This window comes from Amblyraja radiata, chromosome 3 (genome assembly GCF_010909765.2).
Source record: "Amblyraja radiata isolate CabotCenter1 chromosome 3, sAmbRad1.1.pri, whole genome shotgun sequence".
Taxonomy (NCBI): Eukaryota; Metazoa; Chordata; class Chondrichthyes; order Rajiformes; family Rajidae; genus Amblyraja; species Amblyraja radiata.
This window is the reverse complement of record NC_045958.1, coordinates 15168749-15188852: the sequence shown is the minus strand read 5'-3', so window position 1 is coordinate 15188852 and position 20104 is coordinate 15168749. Positions and strand designations below refer to the sequence as shown.

Sequence of the window (20104 nt, the reverse complement as noted above, 5' to 3'; positions counted from 1 at the left end):
ATAGTAACTAAAGGGCCTGTCACACTTGGCCGTCATTTACGCGACAGGCCGGTAGTGACTGACACGCGACTGTCGCTCGCGTCATCGTGCGACTGCACAGCCATCTGGAGTGCGTGACATCATTTGAATACCCAGTTTATAATATTTACCCAGTTTATGATATTTATGGTGATTTTCTAAAATGTTCCAGTTTCTTGAGTGGTGTTAGCAATTGGAAAAACTACAGATGTAATGCCCCTATTCAAAAAAAAGAGGTGAATGAAAAATAGCAAGCTGCAGATCAAATTAATCTGTGGGTAGGAACTGCAGATGCTGGTTTAAATTGAAGATAGACACAAAATGCAGGAGTAACTCAGCGGGACCGGCAGCATCTCTGGAGAGAAGGAATGGATGTTTCAGTCTGAAGAAGGGTCTCGACCCGAAACGTCACCCATTCGACCCGAAACATCACCCGTCATTTACACGACAGGCCGGTGGTGCGCGAAGATTTCGTACTGCACGAAATCCTGGCGCGCTGCGCAATACCGCGCACGGCTCCACGCTCCTCCACGTCACTCCATGCGCCCGCCCCGTGCTACCCACACGCTACCAGGTCATGTAAATGGCATGCAAATGACGGCCAAGTGGGACAGGTCCTTAAGGCTAAAGGTGAAATTAAGACAAAAGGGTGTCAGATAAGAAAGGAAGTGGACGGGTAAAATGCAAAGCCGAGAGTGAGGGATATGGGTAGAATGGGACACCGGGGGAAAGGAAAGAGTGGGAATACAAAGGGAATAGGGAAGGGTTAGAGATGAATGGAAGGGGGAAGGGGAACAAACACGGTGATGAGGCAGTGGAACAAAGGTTTGTGCACAGCGAGGTGGGGATAGTAGGGGGTTTGGGGATCGTTTACTTGCAATTGGATAAATCCAAATTGGATACGGCAGTGGGGAAGTTTGTTAAAATGGCTAGCAACTGGGCGTTCCACAAGGCCTTCCATGACAGAGTGCAAGTATTCAACAAAACTGCCGACTACTCACCTCACCGTCGCGGAGCTGGCCGAGTCCAGAGCGGGTGGAGCTGTGGTGGACGCTGCTGCGACCCGACCCCCGGAGATTCGGTGGCTGCAACTGCGGGTTTGGCGGACGGTAACACCGGGAGCCCGCGGGTCCCTGGAGGGAGTCCGCTTTTCCGGGCTTCCGCAACGGCGACTTCTCCCGCCCGAGTTGCGGGGTTGAAGAGCTCCTGGAGCGGGCCCTTACACCATCGCCCCGCGCGGCTTGGAATGGCGGCGGGTCTCTGCGAGCGCGCGCCGGGGGCTCTAACACCAAGACCCGGTGCGCGACCTTGCATCACCCGGCGTGGCTTTAATGGCCACGGGACAATCGCCATCGCCCGCCGGGGGCTTTGACTTTGACTTTGACTCTGACATCGGGGGGGAGAGTGCAGTGGAGAGAGAAGTTTTTTTGGCCTTCCATCACAGCAATGTGATGGATGTTTATGTAAATTATGTTGTGTCTTGGGTCTATTTGTTTGTAATGTATGGCTGCAGAAACGGCATTTCGTTTGGACCTCAAGGGGTCCAAATGACAATAAATTGAATTGTATTGTATTGAAATTGTATTGAATTGTATTGAAAAACAGTTGACTAGCCTATGCTTGGAGGGGACAATAGACAATAGGTGCAGGATTAGCCAATTCGGCCGTTCGAGCCAGCACCGCCATTCAATGTGATCATGGCTGATCATCCCCAATCAGTACCCCGTTCCTGCCTTCTCCCCATATCCCTCAACTCCGCTATTTTTAAGAGCCCTATCTAGCTCTCTCTTGAAAGCATCCAGAGAACATGCCTCCACCACCCTCTGAGGTGCAACAAATTACCACATTAGGGACCACATTAGGTGCAACAAAAGCAATAAACGAGGTTGGAAGATTAGCTTTTTCTAAATGTGCATTATCTAGAAAAATAGTACTTTTTAAACTGTCCTTGCATTAAAAAATGTGAATTTACTATGTGGCATCTCTTCATTAGCAAGTGCCTGGAAAATCCACAGAAATATTTGAGCAAGTTATTTAATTCTACAATTAATCCTTTAAGATTCAAGTTTACCTATTCTGAAGTTAAAGGCTACTGAAAGATTATATATATATATATTTGGCAAATATCCTCTTGGTATTCATGCATTAAAATGTCAATTTTACAGATTGTTTAATTAAGCTTCCAATTTGGACATAGACGTATTTGAAATTTGATTAAATTGTAATTCAGAATTAATTGCAGGAGATTTAAAACAAAGGTTATGAAATATGTATAATTGATACTAATAAAGAAAAGCAAAGCTCGTCCTTTTATTGTAATGAAAGCAGAAAATGTTATCAACATGCAGTAGGTGGTCAGCACCTGTGGAGAAACAGGGCTGACATTTCATTTTACTGCATTAGAACAATAAATTAAGTGTAAGTACAATAAGTACAAGTTGTACAGAAACAAAGGAATGCCTGGGACAGGGCAGGTCAGAAAAGATTGAATGGTATTGGGCGGGAAAGGTACCAGAGACTAATGAATAACATAAAATATATGCACAAGTATGATTGAGAGCTAATACAAGAATGATATAGCATGGAAACAGGCCTTGCGGCCCAACTCGTCATGTTGACCAAGATGTCTCGCTTATTTGCTACCATTTGGCTCATTGCCCTCTAAATCTTTTTTATCTATGTACCTGTAGATTTGTCACTTAAACATTGTTATTAAACCCACATTATAGCTTCTTCTCAGCTTGTTCTATATACCCACTGCCATTTGTGAATACATGTTTAATATATCATTATGCTTTTTAAACATTGAAATTTGTTTATCCTTGTTAACTAACAGTTTTCATAACATCTCTGTATGCACCAGAAGAGAGTAAAGGAGATCTATTTCAGTTATTATTCAGATTCCAATTTTTCTAAGAGACCATTTATTAGTTAATGTACGCACCTTCTTGAATGATGTACATCAAATAATGTATCATCTTCTTCTTCATCCTCCTGATCTAATGGCCTCATTTCCATGTTTTCCATATTAGTTTTCAGTATACCATACTTTCGGTTTTTTCTGCTAATTCTCCTCATCCTACAATTAAATTAGACAGAAATGGTCACATAAATAAATAAATAAATAAATAAACAGACCGTTACATAAATAAAACACCACCATAAAAATGCATCCAACTGTGCAGATATTCAGCTCCCTTTAAGGATATTCCATGTTATAGAATGCTCATCCGTAATACATTACATAAATCGCTTTTGACTGGTAAATATCTCCAACACCACAAACAAAATGATAAACCTAATCTCCTTTTACCTCTAAGTACAACATCTCAGGGAGGCCTGACACACAAACGCATGAAAGGAATATGGAGGTGTGAATGGTGAAAAAATATTTTCCCATAAAATACTATTGGTTCCTAATAAAAGTATCACCCACAGTGAGCAACAAAACAAAAACTAACTGTTATTGAAATATGACACAGTTTCAAATCAGGACGAGGAAATTACATCCACATTTTGCAGATCATTTCAGATATTTGACCCTCTTGCTATGGCATTGCCAACACTTTGGGAGCCAAAATGTACTCTGATGCGCATTTCAATATCTATCACCAAGAATGATGTATGACCGCTATCCCAATACCCGAGGATCAATTAAATAACAAAGATGATAGAAAAATGCACCTAGCTTCAGCATCCATATGTTGCTGCTCATGTACGCCTCATTGAGAATTGTTGAGGGGAACACATGCAGAACTCATGTGGAGTTGAAATTCACAACCTTCCATTATGTTGTATGGGATTATCAACCTGCTGACTGGGATACATTTAGATGGACATGGCATCAGCTCAAAACTGAACAACTGCAGAATAAGCTGAGAGTCATGAGTGTTTAATTGTCATATGTACTGAAAATGTCACAATTATGTTCTCATAGCAGCATAACAGGTCTGTAAACGCAGTACTCATAGGTAACACAATAAAAACAATTCAATAAATTTAATAAAAACACTCACTCCTCCTGGTCTTACCAATGACATCTGCATACCGTGGAGTTTAGTAGATAATAAATCCATAAAAAGGAAAAGTGAGATCCTTATCGATTATTATTTATATGCAGGTGTAAATGGACACACCTTCCTACCCAAATCTGCTACACTCTGATGTCTCCTTGTATATCACTGTTACGCAGTTATTCATCCAACCCTTAGTTCATAATGTAATACAAGAAACTTTTCTGCAAATAATTCTTCCCAAATGTTCAGCTCACTTGCATGAACAAGTTTTAAATAGAGAACCATGTTGACTTGTGGTGCAGAAAGTAACTACATTTATACATAACTAAAACTCTCATCTTAACTTCCAATTTGCGTCGTTTTTACATTTGCGCAAAATTATATTCGTGATAGCGCTATGATTTTCGACTAAGGCAGTATATTTTTAAAATTATTAAGGTTTAAAAACCTCCGCTGTCAGTCACCGGCCTACCGGTGCGGCATTCCTGCACGGGATCCCGAGGCCTGGGCGCTGAGCCTGGCTCTGAGGGCGCCGAAGGCTGATGCTCGTCCTGGGCTCGCAAGAAGGGAGAGGAGCGGCAACCTCGAGATCCTGGGGAGGTGAGGAGGGAGAGTGGGGGGATTGAGGGAGAGGAGGGGTAGGGAGGGAGAGGGAGGGGAAAGCGGGGAAGGTGAGGAGGGAGAGTAGGGAGGAAGGGGAGATAGAGGGAGAGGAGGGGGGTAGGGAGGGGAGATGAGTTATGGAGGGAGGGAGTGACTGAGGGTAGGGGAAAGGAGAGGTGAGGGAGGGATTTGGGGAGGGGTAGGAGAGGGGAAGAAGAGGGAGGAGGTGAGGGGGAGAGTGGGGGAGGAGGGGGAATACAGGGAGGGGAGGGAGAAGTGGGGGAAGTAGGGAGTGGGGAATAGAGGGCAGTGGAGGAGGTGAGGACAGATAGTGGGAGGAATAGGGGAGGAATAGGGGGGGAGGAATGGGGGATAGGAGGGGGTTAAGGAGGGGAGAGGAGTTATGGAGGGAGGGCGGGAGTGATTGAGGGTAGGGGAAAGGAGAGGGAGGGAGAGATGAGGGAGGGATTGCGGAGGGGAGGAGAGGGAAAATAAGAGGGAGGGTGAAGAGGAGGGGGATGGGGTGCAGGGGTAGAGGGGAAATGAGCCGCGCCTGCGCAGTTGGGGGATATGGATGAGTGGTGGAATATTGCGTTGGGGGAACGGATTGCGTTGGGGGAACCAGGCCTCCCGTGTGACAGGAACCCAACGGGTCCCACTTAGTCTAGTAGGTGATTAAAGTCAGCAATATTTCAATTTTTTGTCATGACTCCAAAAAAATAATTCCTGGATTTAACTCATTAAAATCACACCATCAACTGTGATCGATTTACTTTTTAAATGAGCAGATAGTGTTAAATGTCTAATTACTGATTATGGTTTATTTATAAAATCATTTCCAACTAAGTTTCATTACAATTCATAGACCAATGGGATACATGCAAATTGAACTAATGAACCATGAATCATATCAGGAAGATCACAAATGCATTTCTGCCACATCATTCTGCAACACATTCTGCAGTTGTGCATCGTGGCACTATGTGGCAATAGTTACTAAATTGGCCTGTGTATAAAACTTCACTAAATAATAGCTGGCCTTAAATCAACTTTTTCCCCCCTCAATTGCCGTGTAAAAAATGACTGCCAAATGTCCTACTTTAGCAACTAATTTTCTGAAGTATTTTGGGACTTCCGAAGATCATAAAAGACAATATGCAAATACAAGTATGTCTTCCTAATTAAGGGACTCTGGGGCTTAAATTAATTAGAGTTATTTGAACGCGAGCATTAGAACATGGTACAATCACTTGAGAGTCGTGTGGCTCAGAATCAAGTTCAGGAGCGTGGTGGCAAAACACTTTTTTTTTTAAATAGCATTTTCGGTTCCTGCAAGGAGTCTCTGATTGTGCTGTCTATTCAACAAAATTTGGATCTTATCATATATCCTATGGTCAGCCTGTTTGACTCCGTCAATAAGTGATATTATCTGAACAAGTAGATCCTAATACTATGAGGCTCTTTGAGATTTTCCAGACTGCTGCATGTTATTCTTTTTTTTATACCCTAACACATCTATTTTTTTGTTTATGTTACATAGTGTAATAATAAATCCCAGTTTAGCTGATGTGTCAAACACCAACAGGTCCAGATTTTAACTAATCGGTAGAGGGATTTGAAAGGAGAGGAGGAATATTTTTCTCATCCTGAGTGACAAGGTCTGGAACATACCTCACAAGAATAGTAGAGGCAGAAACCCTTACCACTCTCAAAAAGAGCCTGAGAAATCAAGACTGAGAAATCAAGTGCAGCAAGATGTAGCTCGATTGGGAACGATATTGGTATAGACATGGCAGACCAAATGGGCTCATTCTATGCTATACATTTTCTATAAGCAATTGACAAAATTCAACAAATCTTGCAACAATACAAGACAACGTATTCCTTATTGAGATACCATTTACAACAAAGAAAACCCCCTTTTTCTCCCCAACGATTCAAACATGCGATACAACCCATAAGGTATTTTTAATCTGTAATTGCTATAGTAAAAGGAGGAAAGTACAGTAGGCAATTGTGTTCAGATAATCTTCAAGAACAGCAAACATTTCATAAAAGACAATCTACTCTTGATGTAGGAAGGAACTGCAGATGCTGGTTTAAACCAAAGATAGACACAAAATACTGGAGTAGCTCAGCGGGACAAGCAGCATCTCTGGAGAGAAGGATTGAATGAAGTTTAAGGGTCTCGACCCAAAACGTCACCCATTCCTTCTCTCCAGAGATGCTGCCTGTCCCGCTGAGTTACTCCAGCATTTTGTATCGATCTACTCTTGATAGTATTTGCTAAAAGGTAAATGGTTATCTGAATTCCACTGCAAATAGTATATTTAAAAAACCCATCAAAATAGTACACCGCAAATAAAATGGGTGGCTTAAACTGGAAAGGTAGCAATTATTACCTTTCCCTAATTGTCCAGACTTCACAAAAAGTAAAGCATAATGCAATAGCTAATTCCATGTATATGAACTCTTCTTGAAGGTGATATGTAAACTATTTGAGGCTTGATGATATTCAACACAGTCTCCCTTCCAGATGATAATGCAGCTCGCATTTTATATGTCATGGTTGGATTATGCTTTGAGGCACTTTGGCTGCTAATACTATGAAGGATATAAAATGAAATCAGAATTTATTTTTTGTTATAAAATGAATATTAGCAAACATACTAACCAACAGATTTAGATATAAATATGATAGAACTCTGTTGCATAACATGCCAGAAATGTTTACCCTGAATTTTATAACTGTAATTTTATTACACTGGCCAATTTAATGCAAGTCATTTGTATCCCAGCACGTATTCCATTGCCATCATAAAATATTTGCCCCAACAGTATCAGATCCTCAATCCTGTTCACCATATTACAATAGAAATATAGAAGCTGAAACAACAACATCGATTCAACAGTGAATCCATTGAACAAATTGTATTTGAGACACCAAGCATAACTGAGCTTGTTACCAAGATTCAAAAAAATTCTTACGTGCACACAGAAAAACATTAAATTTATGAAAATGTTGTACATAGTTCATACGTAAATACCATGCTTTGTTCTCCATACCAAACATGCTCACATTTATCTTTCTCACAAAAACCTTAATGGTGCATCCTGCTATTTGAACAGAATTGTGCATGTTTTATTTTGTAAAGAAAAATGATCGATATGTACAATGCCAATGACAGCAAAAAGATCGGGGAACCTAGGATCTTCAGGAACAATGGGAAAATAAATAAATAGAAAAAATAACAAGACCATGGAGCATTGTTCTATGGCTCGATGGATTCAATGTCGATAGAGGGAAGTAAATATATCAAGGGAAAGAAAGTATTCAAGTGATTTTCTTTTTATTTCCAACAGCTGAAAAAAAAATGATTTCCAGAAAGTGGACATTGATGGGGGCCTGGCCAACATTTATTGCCAAGCCTGGATTACACCTGAACTTGTGGGATGCTAATGTATTTTGGTGGGTTGAAAAGGAATCAGCCAGATTGGTGGGCAAGTGTGGATAACATTTTCTTTGAAGGACAATCATGAACTAAATGTGTTTTTGCAACAATTAGGTAGTTTACACCCCTTTCATTACTATTACTGATCTTTTATTAGCTTTTACTTATTCCATTCATTATTAGACTTGATTTTACAGCAAGCTGAAAGAGCAATTAACTTGCAAATTTATCACCAATGAAAGTCAGCGGGAGGGTACAAGATGCAATGCAATTCTTGCTGAGCTAATGATAGAGTAGTTCAAATCAGTCGACAAATTTTATCGATTTTTAGTACGAGGTATCTCCAACTCACCATAAATTATCGACAGGACCGGACAATGTTTTCCTCTCTACCCTCAAGCTCTGTGCCGAACAACTGGCACCGGTCTACACAGACATTTTCAACCAGTCCCTGGAAACCTGTACTGTCCCTGCCTGCTTCAAAGTATCCACTATTGTCCCTGTACCCAAAAAGCCAAGGATTACTGGTCTTAATGACTACAGGCATGCCGCACTGACCTCTGTATTGATGAAGACCCTTGAAAGACTTGTGCTGGCCAAGCTGAAAAATATCACAAACCCTCTGCAGTTTGCATACCGGGCCAATAGATCAATGGATGACGCAGTCAACCTAGGCCTGCACGTCATCCTCCAGCACCTAGACCACCAGGGGACCTATACAAGGATTTTGTTTGTTGATTTTAGCTCTGCATTCAACACCATTGTGCCAGAGTTACTACACTCCAAACTCTCCAAGTTGACTGTGCCTGAACTCCTCTATCAGTGGAGTTCCTGACAGACAGGAAGCAGCATGTGAGGTTGGGAAAGCACATCTTGGACCCACAGATCCTCAGCATACGAGCACTGCAAGGCTGCGTACTCTCTCCTCTCCTTTACTCTCTCTGCAGCAACGACTGCACCTCCACAGACTCCTCTGTCAAGTTTCTCAAGTTTGCGGACGACACAAGCCTGATTGGAATGATCCAGGATGGGGAGGAATCTGCCTACAGACAGGAAGTGACAGCTGCCGTCCTAGTGCCTTCGTAACAACCTGGAGCTCAATTCATAGAAGGGGGAGCCATCTTGGGGAACGGCTGCTAACCAGCAGCCGTCCGTTTAATTCACTTTTTTTTTGTAGTTCTAGTGAGTCCTGTGTTTTGTTTGTGGGAGAAATAGACTTTTTAATGTGGTGGGAAGGGGGTAACTATATTTCTAGGTCCCTACCTGGTCGGTGAGGCAGCTTTTTCTCCGGGCTGCCCCATCGACCCGTCCTCGTGGCCTACCAGCGGGCGTGGAGCGCCGTTTCCTGGCGGGGACCGCCCAGCACCTTCAGTGGCGGCACAGCGCTGGAGCGCTATCGCGGAGCGGGCGATGCCTTGCCTGGGTCGCCGCGCTGGATCAACGCGCTGGAGCTCCGGTGAGCTATGACCGCCGCGTTCAACACCTCCGGGCTGCGGGTCTGCGGAGCGGAGCGGGCGGCGCCGACTTCAACATCGGGAGCCTGGGAGCTCCAAACCGGCGCGGCCTTGTCGGCTTCGGAAGCCGCGGCCTCCGGTAAGGAAGTGGCCGTTCCAGGTGGCCCAGCCGCTGAGAGGACTCTCCCGACGCCGGGACAACAGCACCTGGCGAGAACGGCCAGGAACATCAGGCCTCCGTAGAGGCAACTGTGGAGGCCTCAATAGGCCTGACTTTGGGAGAACTGGGGATGGGGACTGGACAATGTGCCTTCCCCCACAGTGGTAACCATTGTGGGGGGTTGATTTTTGTGTGTAAGTGATTATTTTAGTTTGTGTCCTAGATGGCTGTCGGAAGGGAGAGTGTACGCTGGCGCGGTTTAGCTGCCGCTGCTCTCTCTTCACATTGTGTTTTTCATTATTGTCTTTGGATCGAATTCTGTCTTTAATTTGTGTATTGGTGATGTCTTTATTATTTATTTTACTCCGATTATATGTTTTTTACTCTTGTTAAATTCTGTAAGGTGTCCTTGAGACTTTTGAAAGGCGCCCATAAATAAAATGTATTATTATTATTAATGCTCTTGACAGTGGAATTGATAGTAGACTTTAGGAGAGCTCCCCCTCCCCATCAACAACACCAATCACATTTGTGGAGCCTATTAAGTTCCTTGGAACCATCATCTCCAAGGACCTGAAAGGGGGGGGGGGCACCATCGACTCCACAGTCACAAAGGCCCAACAGAGGATGTACTTCCTGCAGCAGCTGAGGAAACACAATCTGCCACAGGCAATGATGGTCCAATTCTATACTACCATCGTAGAGTCTGTCCTCACCTTCTCCACCATGGTCTGGTTTGGCTCAGCCACCAAGCACGACATCCGGAGGCTGCAGCGAATCGTCCGATCAGCAGAGAAGGTAGTTGGCTGCAACCTTCCCACCCCCTCCCCATTGACGAACTGTACACTGCAAGGGCCAGGAAGCGAGCGGGTAAGATCATCTCTGACCTCTCTCACCCTGGCCACAAACTCTTTGAATCACTTCCCTCTGGAAGGCGACTCCGGATTGTCAAAGCCGCCACAGCCAGACATAAAAACAGCTCTACTCAATAACCAAAAGTCGGTAGCTTCCTTTTGCTCTGGTATTTTATTTCATTCACATGTTTAAACTATAATGTTTTATTATTGTTTAATGTTTTATGTGTCATTCTTAATTGTTACTGTATGTAACGTTGTTACTTACGAGCAGAGCACGAAGGCAAATTCCTTGTATGTGTACATACTTGGCCAATAAACTTATTCATTCATTCATTACTCTTAGAGTTCCATATTAACGTGCATTGTTGTTGTTGTTTACATAGATTCTGTACTATAATCAACACTAACTGCCTGAATCAGAAAATTGCAAGCATTATTTTGGTTATAAATTACAAACAGCTGGTATCTGAATTCTGTGTTGTGAGGCACATGTCAGAATTTAGTATGCAATTTTGGTCTTAATTGATTGCAGCATTAATGCTTCCCCTATCTGGGCTTATAGGTCCAAGGCCATGGAGTCAAAATAAGGGGTTGGCCACTCAGGAGAGAACAAGACATTTATTCAAACAGATAGCACTGAATTTCTGAATACCCTACCTGACAGATCTGTGAAGGTCAATTGTTGAAAATGTCAAAATAGAGAATGATGGATTTTTACATATAAAGGGAATCAAGAAACATGAAATTATTGCAGGAAAGAGCAACCAAGGTGAAAGATGAGCCATGACCTGTGCAATAAAAAGTGTTACACTTCGGGTAAAAGAGACTTCATCCTTGAGCTGAAAAGTTAACTCTTAACAGATTATGCCAGTTCCCACCATTTAAAAAAGAATCTGATTTCCAGTATATTTTTCTCCCATTAGCCATGAAACAAACTGTGCAAGAGGTTGCTGCTTCTATTTATTATATACTACAACTTGATCAATTCCATGCCACATCATTTTTATGGAAGATGCAGAGAAATAGCTCACATCAATTCAGAAACTATACTGCTACCCTGAAATGGTAATAATGCAAGAAGTTTGGAGGAGAAGGGAGATTCTGTAATTACTGTAGGGGTCAGAAATATATATATTGACCACAAGAGGCAGCACATGGTGGTGTTTTGAGCAATTACAAACTGCTGGAGGAATTCAGTTGGCCAAGTAGCAGGCATTGAGGTAAATGGACAAGAGACTGGAGCAGGTGCATGTAAACCTTTGTCTCACCTGGAAGCGCTGTTTGGGTCCCTGAACGGAGGGTGTAGAGACTAGTGTTGCAACTCCTGCAGTTGCAGGGTGTAAGTGGTTGGGGTGGGTGAGGGATGGGTGAGGAAGGATGAGTGAAGCAAGGAGCCATGGCAAGAGTGATCTCTGCAAAAAGCAAATATGGGTGTGGAGGAGAAGATGCAACTTGTGACGAGATATTATGTGAAAGGTGGAAGAAATGCCTTGGATGTGGAGGCGGGTGGGGTGAAAGGTAAGAACCAGGCCAATTTTATCCCTGTTCTGCCTAAGGAGGAGGCGAGAGCAGAACTGCAGAAAACATGGCTCAATCCACAACTGCAAGGTGGAAACTATGTTTACTGAAGAAGAGGACGTCTCTATAAGGTTCATAGGCGCTGTTCAGTTGGCATTTGGAGTAATTTTGGGCAATTTTGGGCCCCTTGTCTGAGGAAAGATATGCTGGCTCTGGAGAGGTTCCAGAGGAGGTCTTCGAGAATGATCCCAGAAATGAGTGGGTTAACATATGATGAGTGTTTGACGGCACTGGGCGTCTACTCGCTGGAATTTAGAAGGATGAAGGGTCACCCCATTGAAACTCACCGAATAGTGAAAGGCCTGGATAAAGTGGATGTAGAAAGGATGTTTCCACTAGTGGGAGAGTCTAGGACCAGAGGTCATGGCCTCACAATTAAAGGACGCTCCTTTAGGAAGGCGATGAGGAGGAATTCCTTTAGTCAGTGGGTGATGACTCTGTGGAATTCATTGCCACAGAAGGCTGTGGAGGCCGTTATTGGATATTTTTACGGCAGAGATAGATAGATTCTTGATTAGTACGAGTGTCTGGGGTTATGGGGAGAAGGCAGGAGAATGGGATTGGGAAGGAGAGATAGATCAGCCATGATTGAATGGCGGAGTAGACTTGATGGGCCGAATGGCCTAATTCTATGAAATGATGAACACTTATCTCAGATGTTATAGAGACGAACACCTCAAACTTGAGAACATAAGAGAAACTGAGAGAAAAGGGTTACATCTTTGCAAGAGAGGTGTAGGTGTAAGGAGGTGCAGTCAAGGTAGCTGTGGGAGCTAGTGGGATTGATGTAGTTGCCAGTGGATAGTTTTGCTCCTGTGAGGGAGACAGATAGATTAAGGGTAAGGAGGTGTCAGAGATGGTCCAAATGAACGTTAGGGCAGGGTAGAAGTTGGCGGCGAAGTTGATGAAATTGCCAAGTTCTGCACAGGTGCAGGAGGTAGCCTCGATGCTCTCATTGATGTAGCAGAGAAAGATTTGAAGAGTGGTGCCAGGGTACATTTGTAACAAAGAATGTTCAATGTAGCCAATAAAAAACAGGCATAGCTGGGACCCAAGCAAATGCCCATGGCTACCCTTGTGATTTAAAGAGAATGCAAGGAATCAAAAGAAAAATTGTTGAGGGCGCAGGGCTCTTGCTTAACTTTTTTCCCCTGTTGCCAGCCGGGCAACCTAGGCAGCTTTTTAGGTTGCCAAATGATAGTTTAGGTGGTCATTTAAGACGGCTTTCATGACACGTTCGATAATGTGCTCGGGCGAAGTGCGTAGTTACCAGTCAGAATTATGGTCAATGAAGCATTCACATATTATTTCTGCTTCAAATAAAGTCACAAACTAAACATATTCACCAATCAAGACATGATATATACCACAATGACATGCAGCAAAATTACAATATCTCACCTCCTTTTACAAGTTGCAAAGAATGCAATTTCTATTATTTCTTTCCACTTCCAAACAAAATTCTGGCTGGATTATTCAGCGTATGATCAAATTCAGTGAGACCAAGTGCAGGCTTGGCGATCGCTTCGCACAACACCTACACTCAGTTCGCAATAACCAACCTGATCTCCCGGTGGCTCAGCACTTCCCCTCCCATTCCGAATCAGACTTTTCTGTCCTGGGCCTCCTCCGTGGACAGAGTGAGGCCCACCGTAAATTGGAGGAGCAGCACCTCATGTTTTGCTTGGGCAGTTTACACCCCAGCGGTATGAAAATTGAGTTCCAATTTCAGGTAGTCCCTGCTTTCTCCTCCGCTTCCCAGCTCTCCCTCAGCCCACTGTCTCCGCCTCTTCCTTTCTTCTTCCCACCCCCTGCACCCTCACATCAGTTTGAAGAAGGGTCTCGACCCAAAACGTCGCCTATTTCCTTCACTCCATAGATGGCTGCCTTACCCGCTGAGTTTCTCCAGCATTTTTGTCTCCCCATTCACACAAGTTCTGTTATCCCACTTTCCTCACCCATTCCCTACACATTAGGGGCAATTTACAGGGGCAAGTTAACCTACAAAGCCAATGCATCTTTGGGATGTGGGAGGAAACCCACAAGCTTGCAGGGAGAATGTGCAAATTCAACAGACAGTACCCGAGGACAGGGTCGAACACAGATCCCTAGTGTGTGAGGCAGCAAGTCCACCAGCTGTGCCACTATATTTTATTTTCCAACACACAAAAAAGTATACGTTGATAACTTTGGTTACTAATAAAAAAAAAAGAAACTATCCATTTTCACTCTTAAATCTCTAAGTGATGCTATGTCCCCCTTTACAACTACTGTTTTAATTCAGTTCATGACTATGGGGCAGTACATTGGCCATAACGTTGCTGCCTAAAATTGCCAGAGACCCGGAATTGATCCAGCATATGGGTGCTGTCCGTATGGAGTTTGCTCCTTTTCCCTTTGATCGCATGGGTTTTTTCCACGTGCTCTTATTTCCTTCCACATTCCAAAGGTGTGCAGGAACCTTTTTCAGACCCAACCCAAAACTTAATATTTTCCTTTTGTCCAGAGATTCTGTCTGACCTGTTGAGTTACTCCAGCTTTTTGTGTCTATCTTCAGTTTAAACCAGCATCTGCAGTTCTTTCCTACACACACGATACTATAGGATAGAACTTTATTAATCCAAGGAGGGAAATTGTGTGTGTGTATAGTCATATATTCATATATAAATATACACTGTTGTTTTCTCGTTGATAACATTGTTTACAGAGTACTATGTTTACATATTCTGTTGTGCTGCTGCAAGTAAGGATTTCATTATTCTAACTGGGACATGAGAGAATAAAACAATCTTGACTCTTGACTTGCGTCGCTAATGTGTGGGATAGAACTAGTGTACGGGTGATCGGTGTGGACTCGGTGGGCCGAAGGGCCTGTTTCCACGCTGTATCTTTAAATTAAACTAAAACACTAAAACCAGAGGAAATCTAAAGAAGGGTCTCTACCCGAAACGTCACCCAATTTATTCTATCCAGAGATGCTAGCTGCTCCATGGAGTTCCGCCACACAATTAAAGCATGGAATAGTCTTCACCCTACTATAGGTACCCAACCAGAAGCAATTAAATTTAAGGTAGCTCTTTCCCCCCCCCCCCCCCCCCCCCCCCCCCCCCCCCCCCCCCCCCCCCCCCCCCCCCCCCCCCCCCCCCAAGAACCCTTTTTTGTTTAAGTCCAAGTCAAGAGTCAAGAGAGTTTTATTGTCATGTGTCCCAGATAGGACAATTAAACCAGGAAACCAAGCAACAAGAGTTACTCCAGGGAGTTACTCCAGCTCCAGCGAGTGAGTGTGCGTTGGTTTTCAGCGGTCGCGGCGAGTGGACAGCAATGGCAGCCAGATCTCCCACCATGCAAAGGGAGGGAGAAAATGGCTAACTCCGAGCAGTTGCAGCGGCAATGCGCATGTACAGGGCGGTACATGCGCACAACCACGGCCGATGATGTGCTGGCCAAAGATCCTCGCTATAGGATCTTTGGTGCTGGCCGTGGTTGTGCGCATGTGTAAGGCGGCCGGCTGTGCCGGCGGACGAGGAGCGGGCGGAGTCTTGAGACACGGACAGCGGGAGGAGACCCGAGACATGGACATGGATAGCAGGCGGAGACGGAGAGTGACAGAGAGAGAGAGAGAGAGAGAGAGAGAGAGAGAGAGAGAGAGAGAAAGATAGAGAGGAGACCAGCTCAGAATAAAACAAGGTGTCCCGGGTGCTTGCCAAACCGGGCAAAATGGCATGGCTTTTAGGTTGCCCCGCGGGTCTGTGGGTTGCCATTGGCAACCGGGCAACCGCTAATTTCGAGCCCTGGCGAGGAAAGTTTCTGCCAGGCAGTTGAGTGTCAGTTGAAGGGAACTGGTCAAGTCTCTGTTCTAAGAAGAAACGGAGCACTCTGAAGCCTTCCTGGTGGGGAACAGAAGTGTAAAGGGACTGGACATCAATGGTAAAGACGATGGCAAAGTAATTGAATTGAATTGAATTGAATTCTTTATTTGTCATTGGAATAAATTGTTGAAGTTGTGGTGTCCTGTTCAAGAAATGTTGATAAGAATGTTGTGAAATCTTAACAGTGTGCCACTAAAGTTTCCCAATTTATTTCAGAAGTCCTCCGCAAATCTGTAATGAGTGACCAGTAACGTTCATATTTCTTGGCAACTCATTATGCTTTTCACTGTACCTCAGCACACGTGACAATAAAGCTTTTCACTGTACCTCAGTGCACGTGACAATAATAAACTAATCAGCTAGCTGCATTTTGTTGAGGGGTTTAGGACAAGCATAATCAATTACAATGTTGCTGGCAACATTAACATGCTTGCACAGTAATTTACATACCAATTCAGTTGACCTGTCATTTGACTGTTTACAAAACAATAGACAACAGGCAATAGGTGCAGGAGTAGGCCATTCGGCCCTTCGAGCCAGCACCGTCATTCAATGTGATCATGGCTGATCATCCCCAATCAGTACCCCGTTCCTGCCTTCTCCCCATATCCCCTGACTCCACTATCTTTAAGAGCCCTATCTAGCTCTCTCTTGAAAGCATCCAGAGAACCTGCCTCTGAGGCAGAGAATTCTACACTCACCACTGTGAGAAAAAGTGTTTCCTCGTCTCCGTTCTAAATGGCTTACTCCTTATTCTTAAACTGTGGCCCCTGGTTCTGGACTCCCCCAAAATCGGGAACATGTTTCCTGCCTTTAGCGTGTCCAAGCCCTTAACAATCTTATATGTTTCAATGAGAATCCCTCTCATCCTTCTAAACTCCAGAGGGTACAAGCCCAGCTGCTCCGTTCTCTCAGCATGACAGTCCCGCCATCCCGGGAATTAACCTTGTAAACCTATGCTGCACTCCCTCAATAGCAAGAATGTCCTTCCTCAAATTAGGGGACCAAAACTGCACACAATACTCCAGGTGTGGTCTCACTAGGGCTCTGTACCACTGCAGAAGGACCTCTTTGTTCCTATATTCGATTCCTCTTGTTATAAAGGCCAACATGCCATTCGCTTGTAGCTGCATGCTTACTTTCAATGACTGATGTACAAGGACCTCCAGATCCCTTTGTACTTCCCCTTTTCCCAACTTGACACCATTTAGATAGTAATCCAAACAACTTGCAATTATTTGGACTCCAAAATCTCTGATGTTTCATATTTTCTGACTCCTCTGGGTCCAATGCTCTTTTGCAACTTTCTGCTCTCATCTACAACACTGTGGTATTGAACTATATACCATCCTTAGCAGTACATCCTTATATTATATGCTAAGATATCAATAGCAATGTATACACACACTAATGTTAAGTCATTCAGCAACATGGTGATGAATTCCTCATCTCTCAAATGTCATAAATAGTTTTGGTCAACTGGAATACTCTCATCACCTATATTTCATAGATAATGAGAAATTATTACTTCTCTAACACAAATAAAGTATAATGGAACAGAAATAATGAAATTGGAGATGAGTATCATCCAATCATCTTCCTGAATGGCTCGAGAGCACAAATAAACTACTTTGATTTCTTCTGTTATGGTTAAACTGAGTTGAAGTATAGATCACTTATAATCTAATTTACTGGCTCATAAGGTTTAATGGTGCAGTGCTTGCTGTCCCTAATAACTCAAGACTATATTCTATGTTGGAACGATTCCTTCCAACAAATTCAATATAGCCCTGCGATGGCAGCACAGCAATTGCTGAAGTCCCAACAGCTCTCCAGGTCATTGGTCAGAATGGGAGCCACAACTTCAGGGCCAGCCTTTAATGTCACCACCACTGTCAAATTGGGAACTGTTCATTTTTAGAAACAAAGAACTGCAGATGCTAGTGTGCAAAAAAAAAAGACATAGCGCTGGAGTAACTCAGCAGGTCAGGCAGCATCTCTGGAGAACATGGATAGCAGACTTTCGGGTTGGGATCCATTGAGAAATGTGTAAGCGAGGAGGATCAGGACAAAACCTGACATATAATGGGAGTGATTACCTGCTACCTGCCAACCTTGGTCATAGAAACATAGAAAATAGGTGCAGGAGTAGGTCCTGCTCCTTCTCTCTTCCAGCTTTCTCTCCCCCCCCCCCCCCCCCCCCCCCCCACACACACACACACACACAATCAGTCTTAAGAAGTGTCCTCCATCCGAAGCGTCACCTATCCATGTTTTCCAGAAATGTTACCTGACCAACTGTTAACTTTTAGTCAGTGATATTTGTCAACAGCGACAGTCGCTGCCACAAATCCCTGGCATTAGGCAAGGCCTCGAGTCCGCGGCAGGCCGTCTGGAAGGACAGTGTCAGATGGAACTGCAGATGCTGGTTTAAACTGAAGATAGACACAACATGCTGGAGTAACTTCAGAGTCTGTGAAGATTTATATATATATATATTATAGAGTCTATATTTAAGAGGGAGTTAGATGTGGCCCTTGTGGCTAAAGGGATCAGGGGGTATGGAGAGAAGGCAGGGATGGGATACTGAGTTGGATGATCAACCATGATCATATTGAATGGCGGTGCAGGCTCGAAGGGCCGAATAGCCTACTCCTGCACCTATTTTCTATGTTTCTATGACCCGAAACGTCACCCCTTCATTATATCCAGGGATGCTGCCCAAAGATCATAGAGGAGCGATGCTGCCTGTGCCGCTGAGTGAGTTACTCCAGCATTTTGTGTCTACCGTCTAGAAGGGCTGGCTGGCAGGTTTCGGGCCCCACAACCATCACTGTCAGCGGCGCAGAGACTCCCAGCCCCATCCCCCTCGGTCCCCAGCCGCCGCTGTCCTCACCTGATGGTCCTCACCACGAAGTAGATGACCACCAGGGCGGTGACCACGACCAGCACACAGAGTGCCCGCTGGATCATCATGGTCTGCTCGGAGCCGGACGCCGTGTTGTAGGCGCCGTCCGTCCTGGCCTTCTCCCCTTGCGTCGTTGTGTTGGGGGTGTTGGTGCCGTTGTTCCGCTGCCCCGGGCCGATCTGCACCTCCACCGCCGGTAAGATGGGCACCGCATCCCCGGCCCATAGCAGCAGACAGAGGCGCAGCAGCCACGGGCCTCGCACTCTCTCCCACATGGCCCGCCCGCCCGCCCGGAGCCGACCACCGGCCGTCGGACACACTGATACCCGCTGTCCGAGGCCCGGTCACCAGCTGTCCGACAACCCGCTGTCCGCTGCTCAAGGCCCAGCCGCCGTCCGACCTACAACCGCGGATGTTGCTGCTCAAGGCCCAGCCGCCGTCCGTCCGTCACCCCGGCAACGGCCGCTGCCCAAGGCCTAGTCTTCAGTCCGTCCGTCCGTCACCCCGCCGACCGACCGCGGCCTCCGCTGCTCAAGGCCCAGCCGCCGCCAGCGCTGACGTCGGTGGAGGAGGCGGCGCCACTCCCTCCCTCCCTCCCTCCCTGTGGAAGCGCCTCACACCAAAGATGCCAGAGGAGCTTCACTACCAAAGACTGCGCTGCTTTGGCTGCAAGTGTCCGAGTCACATCCAACGTCAAGCCTCTGTCAGGGAGCTAGGACCGCAGGCTAGGGTCATGTCGCTGATGGACATCGAGGGGCTGAATCCAGCGAAGTACACTCTCCAATAAGGGGAGGGATATCACCCCCAGCAGACCACATGAGAGTATTTGTTTCTCAGGGTGGTGGGCGCCTGGGATGCGTTGCAAGGGCGGCTGGTGGAGGCAGATAGGGTAGTGAAGTTTAAGAGCCTTTTGGAAAGGCAGATGGATGTGGAGGGAGAGAACCCTGCTACAGTTCCAAAACAAGTCAGTGTTTTTTTTCCTCTCCTTTCTGATTTCATAAGGAATGTTCAGTCTGAAATATTAACTGTTTCTCTTTTCACAGCTGCCACCTGACCTGCTGAGTGTTTCCAGCATGTTCTGCTTTCATTTAAGATTTACAAAGTTGCAGATGCTTTTGCTTTTGGAATCGAACTTTTAGCCATGGGTTTGCCCTACAGCTAACTGCTGACTGTGAGAAAGTGGTTTGAA

The 20104-nt window shown here is 44.9% G+C and overlaps 1 protein-coding gene across 1 annotated transcript in view; it reads right to left on the bottom strand.

Annotated features, from left to right (window-relative positions):
* Positions 1-19726, bottom strand: part of fam174a (family with sequence similarity 174 member A) — a 33461-nt gene extending 13735 nt beyond the window's left edge. Inside the window, exons 1-2 of the mRNA XM_033017365.1 lie at positions 18904-19726; positions 2963-3097 (exon numbers count right to left, since the gene is read on the bottom strand). Coding sequence (XP_032873256.1) covers positions 2963-3097; positions 18904-19190 — 422 coding nt within the window. The 5' untranslated portion in view covers positions 19191-19726. The remainder of the gene's footprint in view (positions 1-2962; positions 3098-18903) is intronic.
* Between the last annotated feature and the right edge of the window lie 378 nt (positions 19727-20104).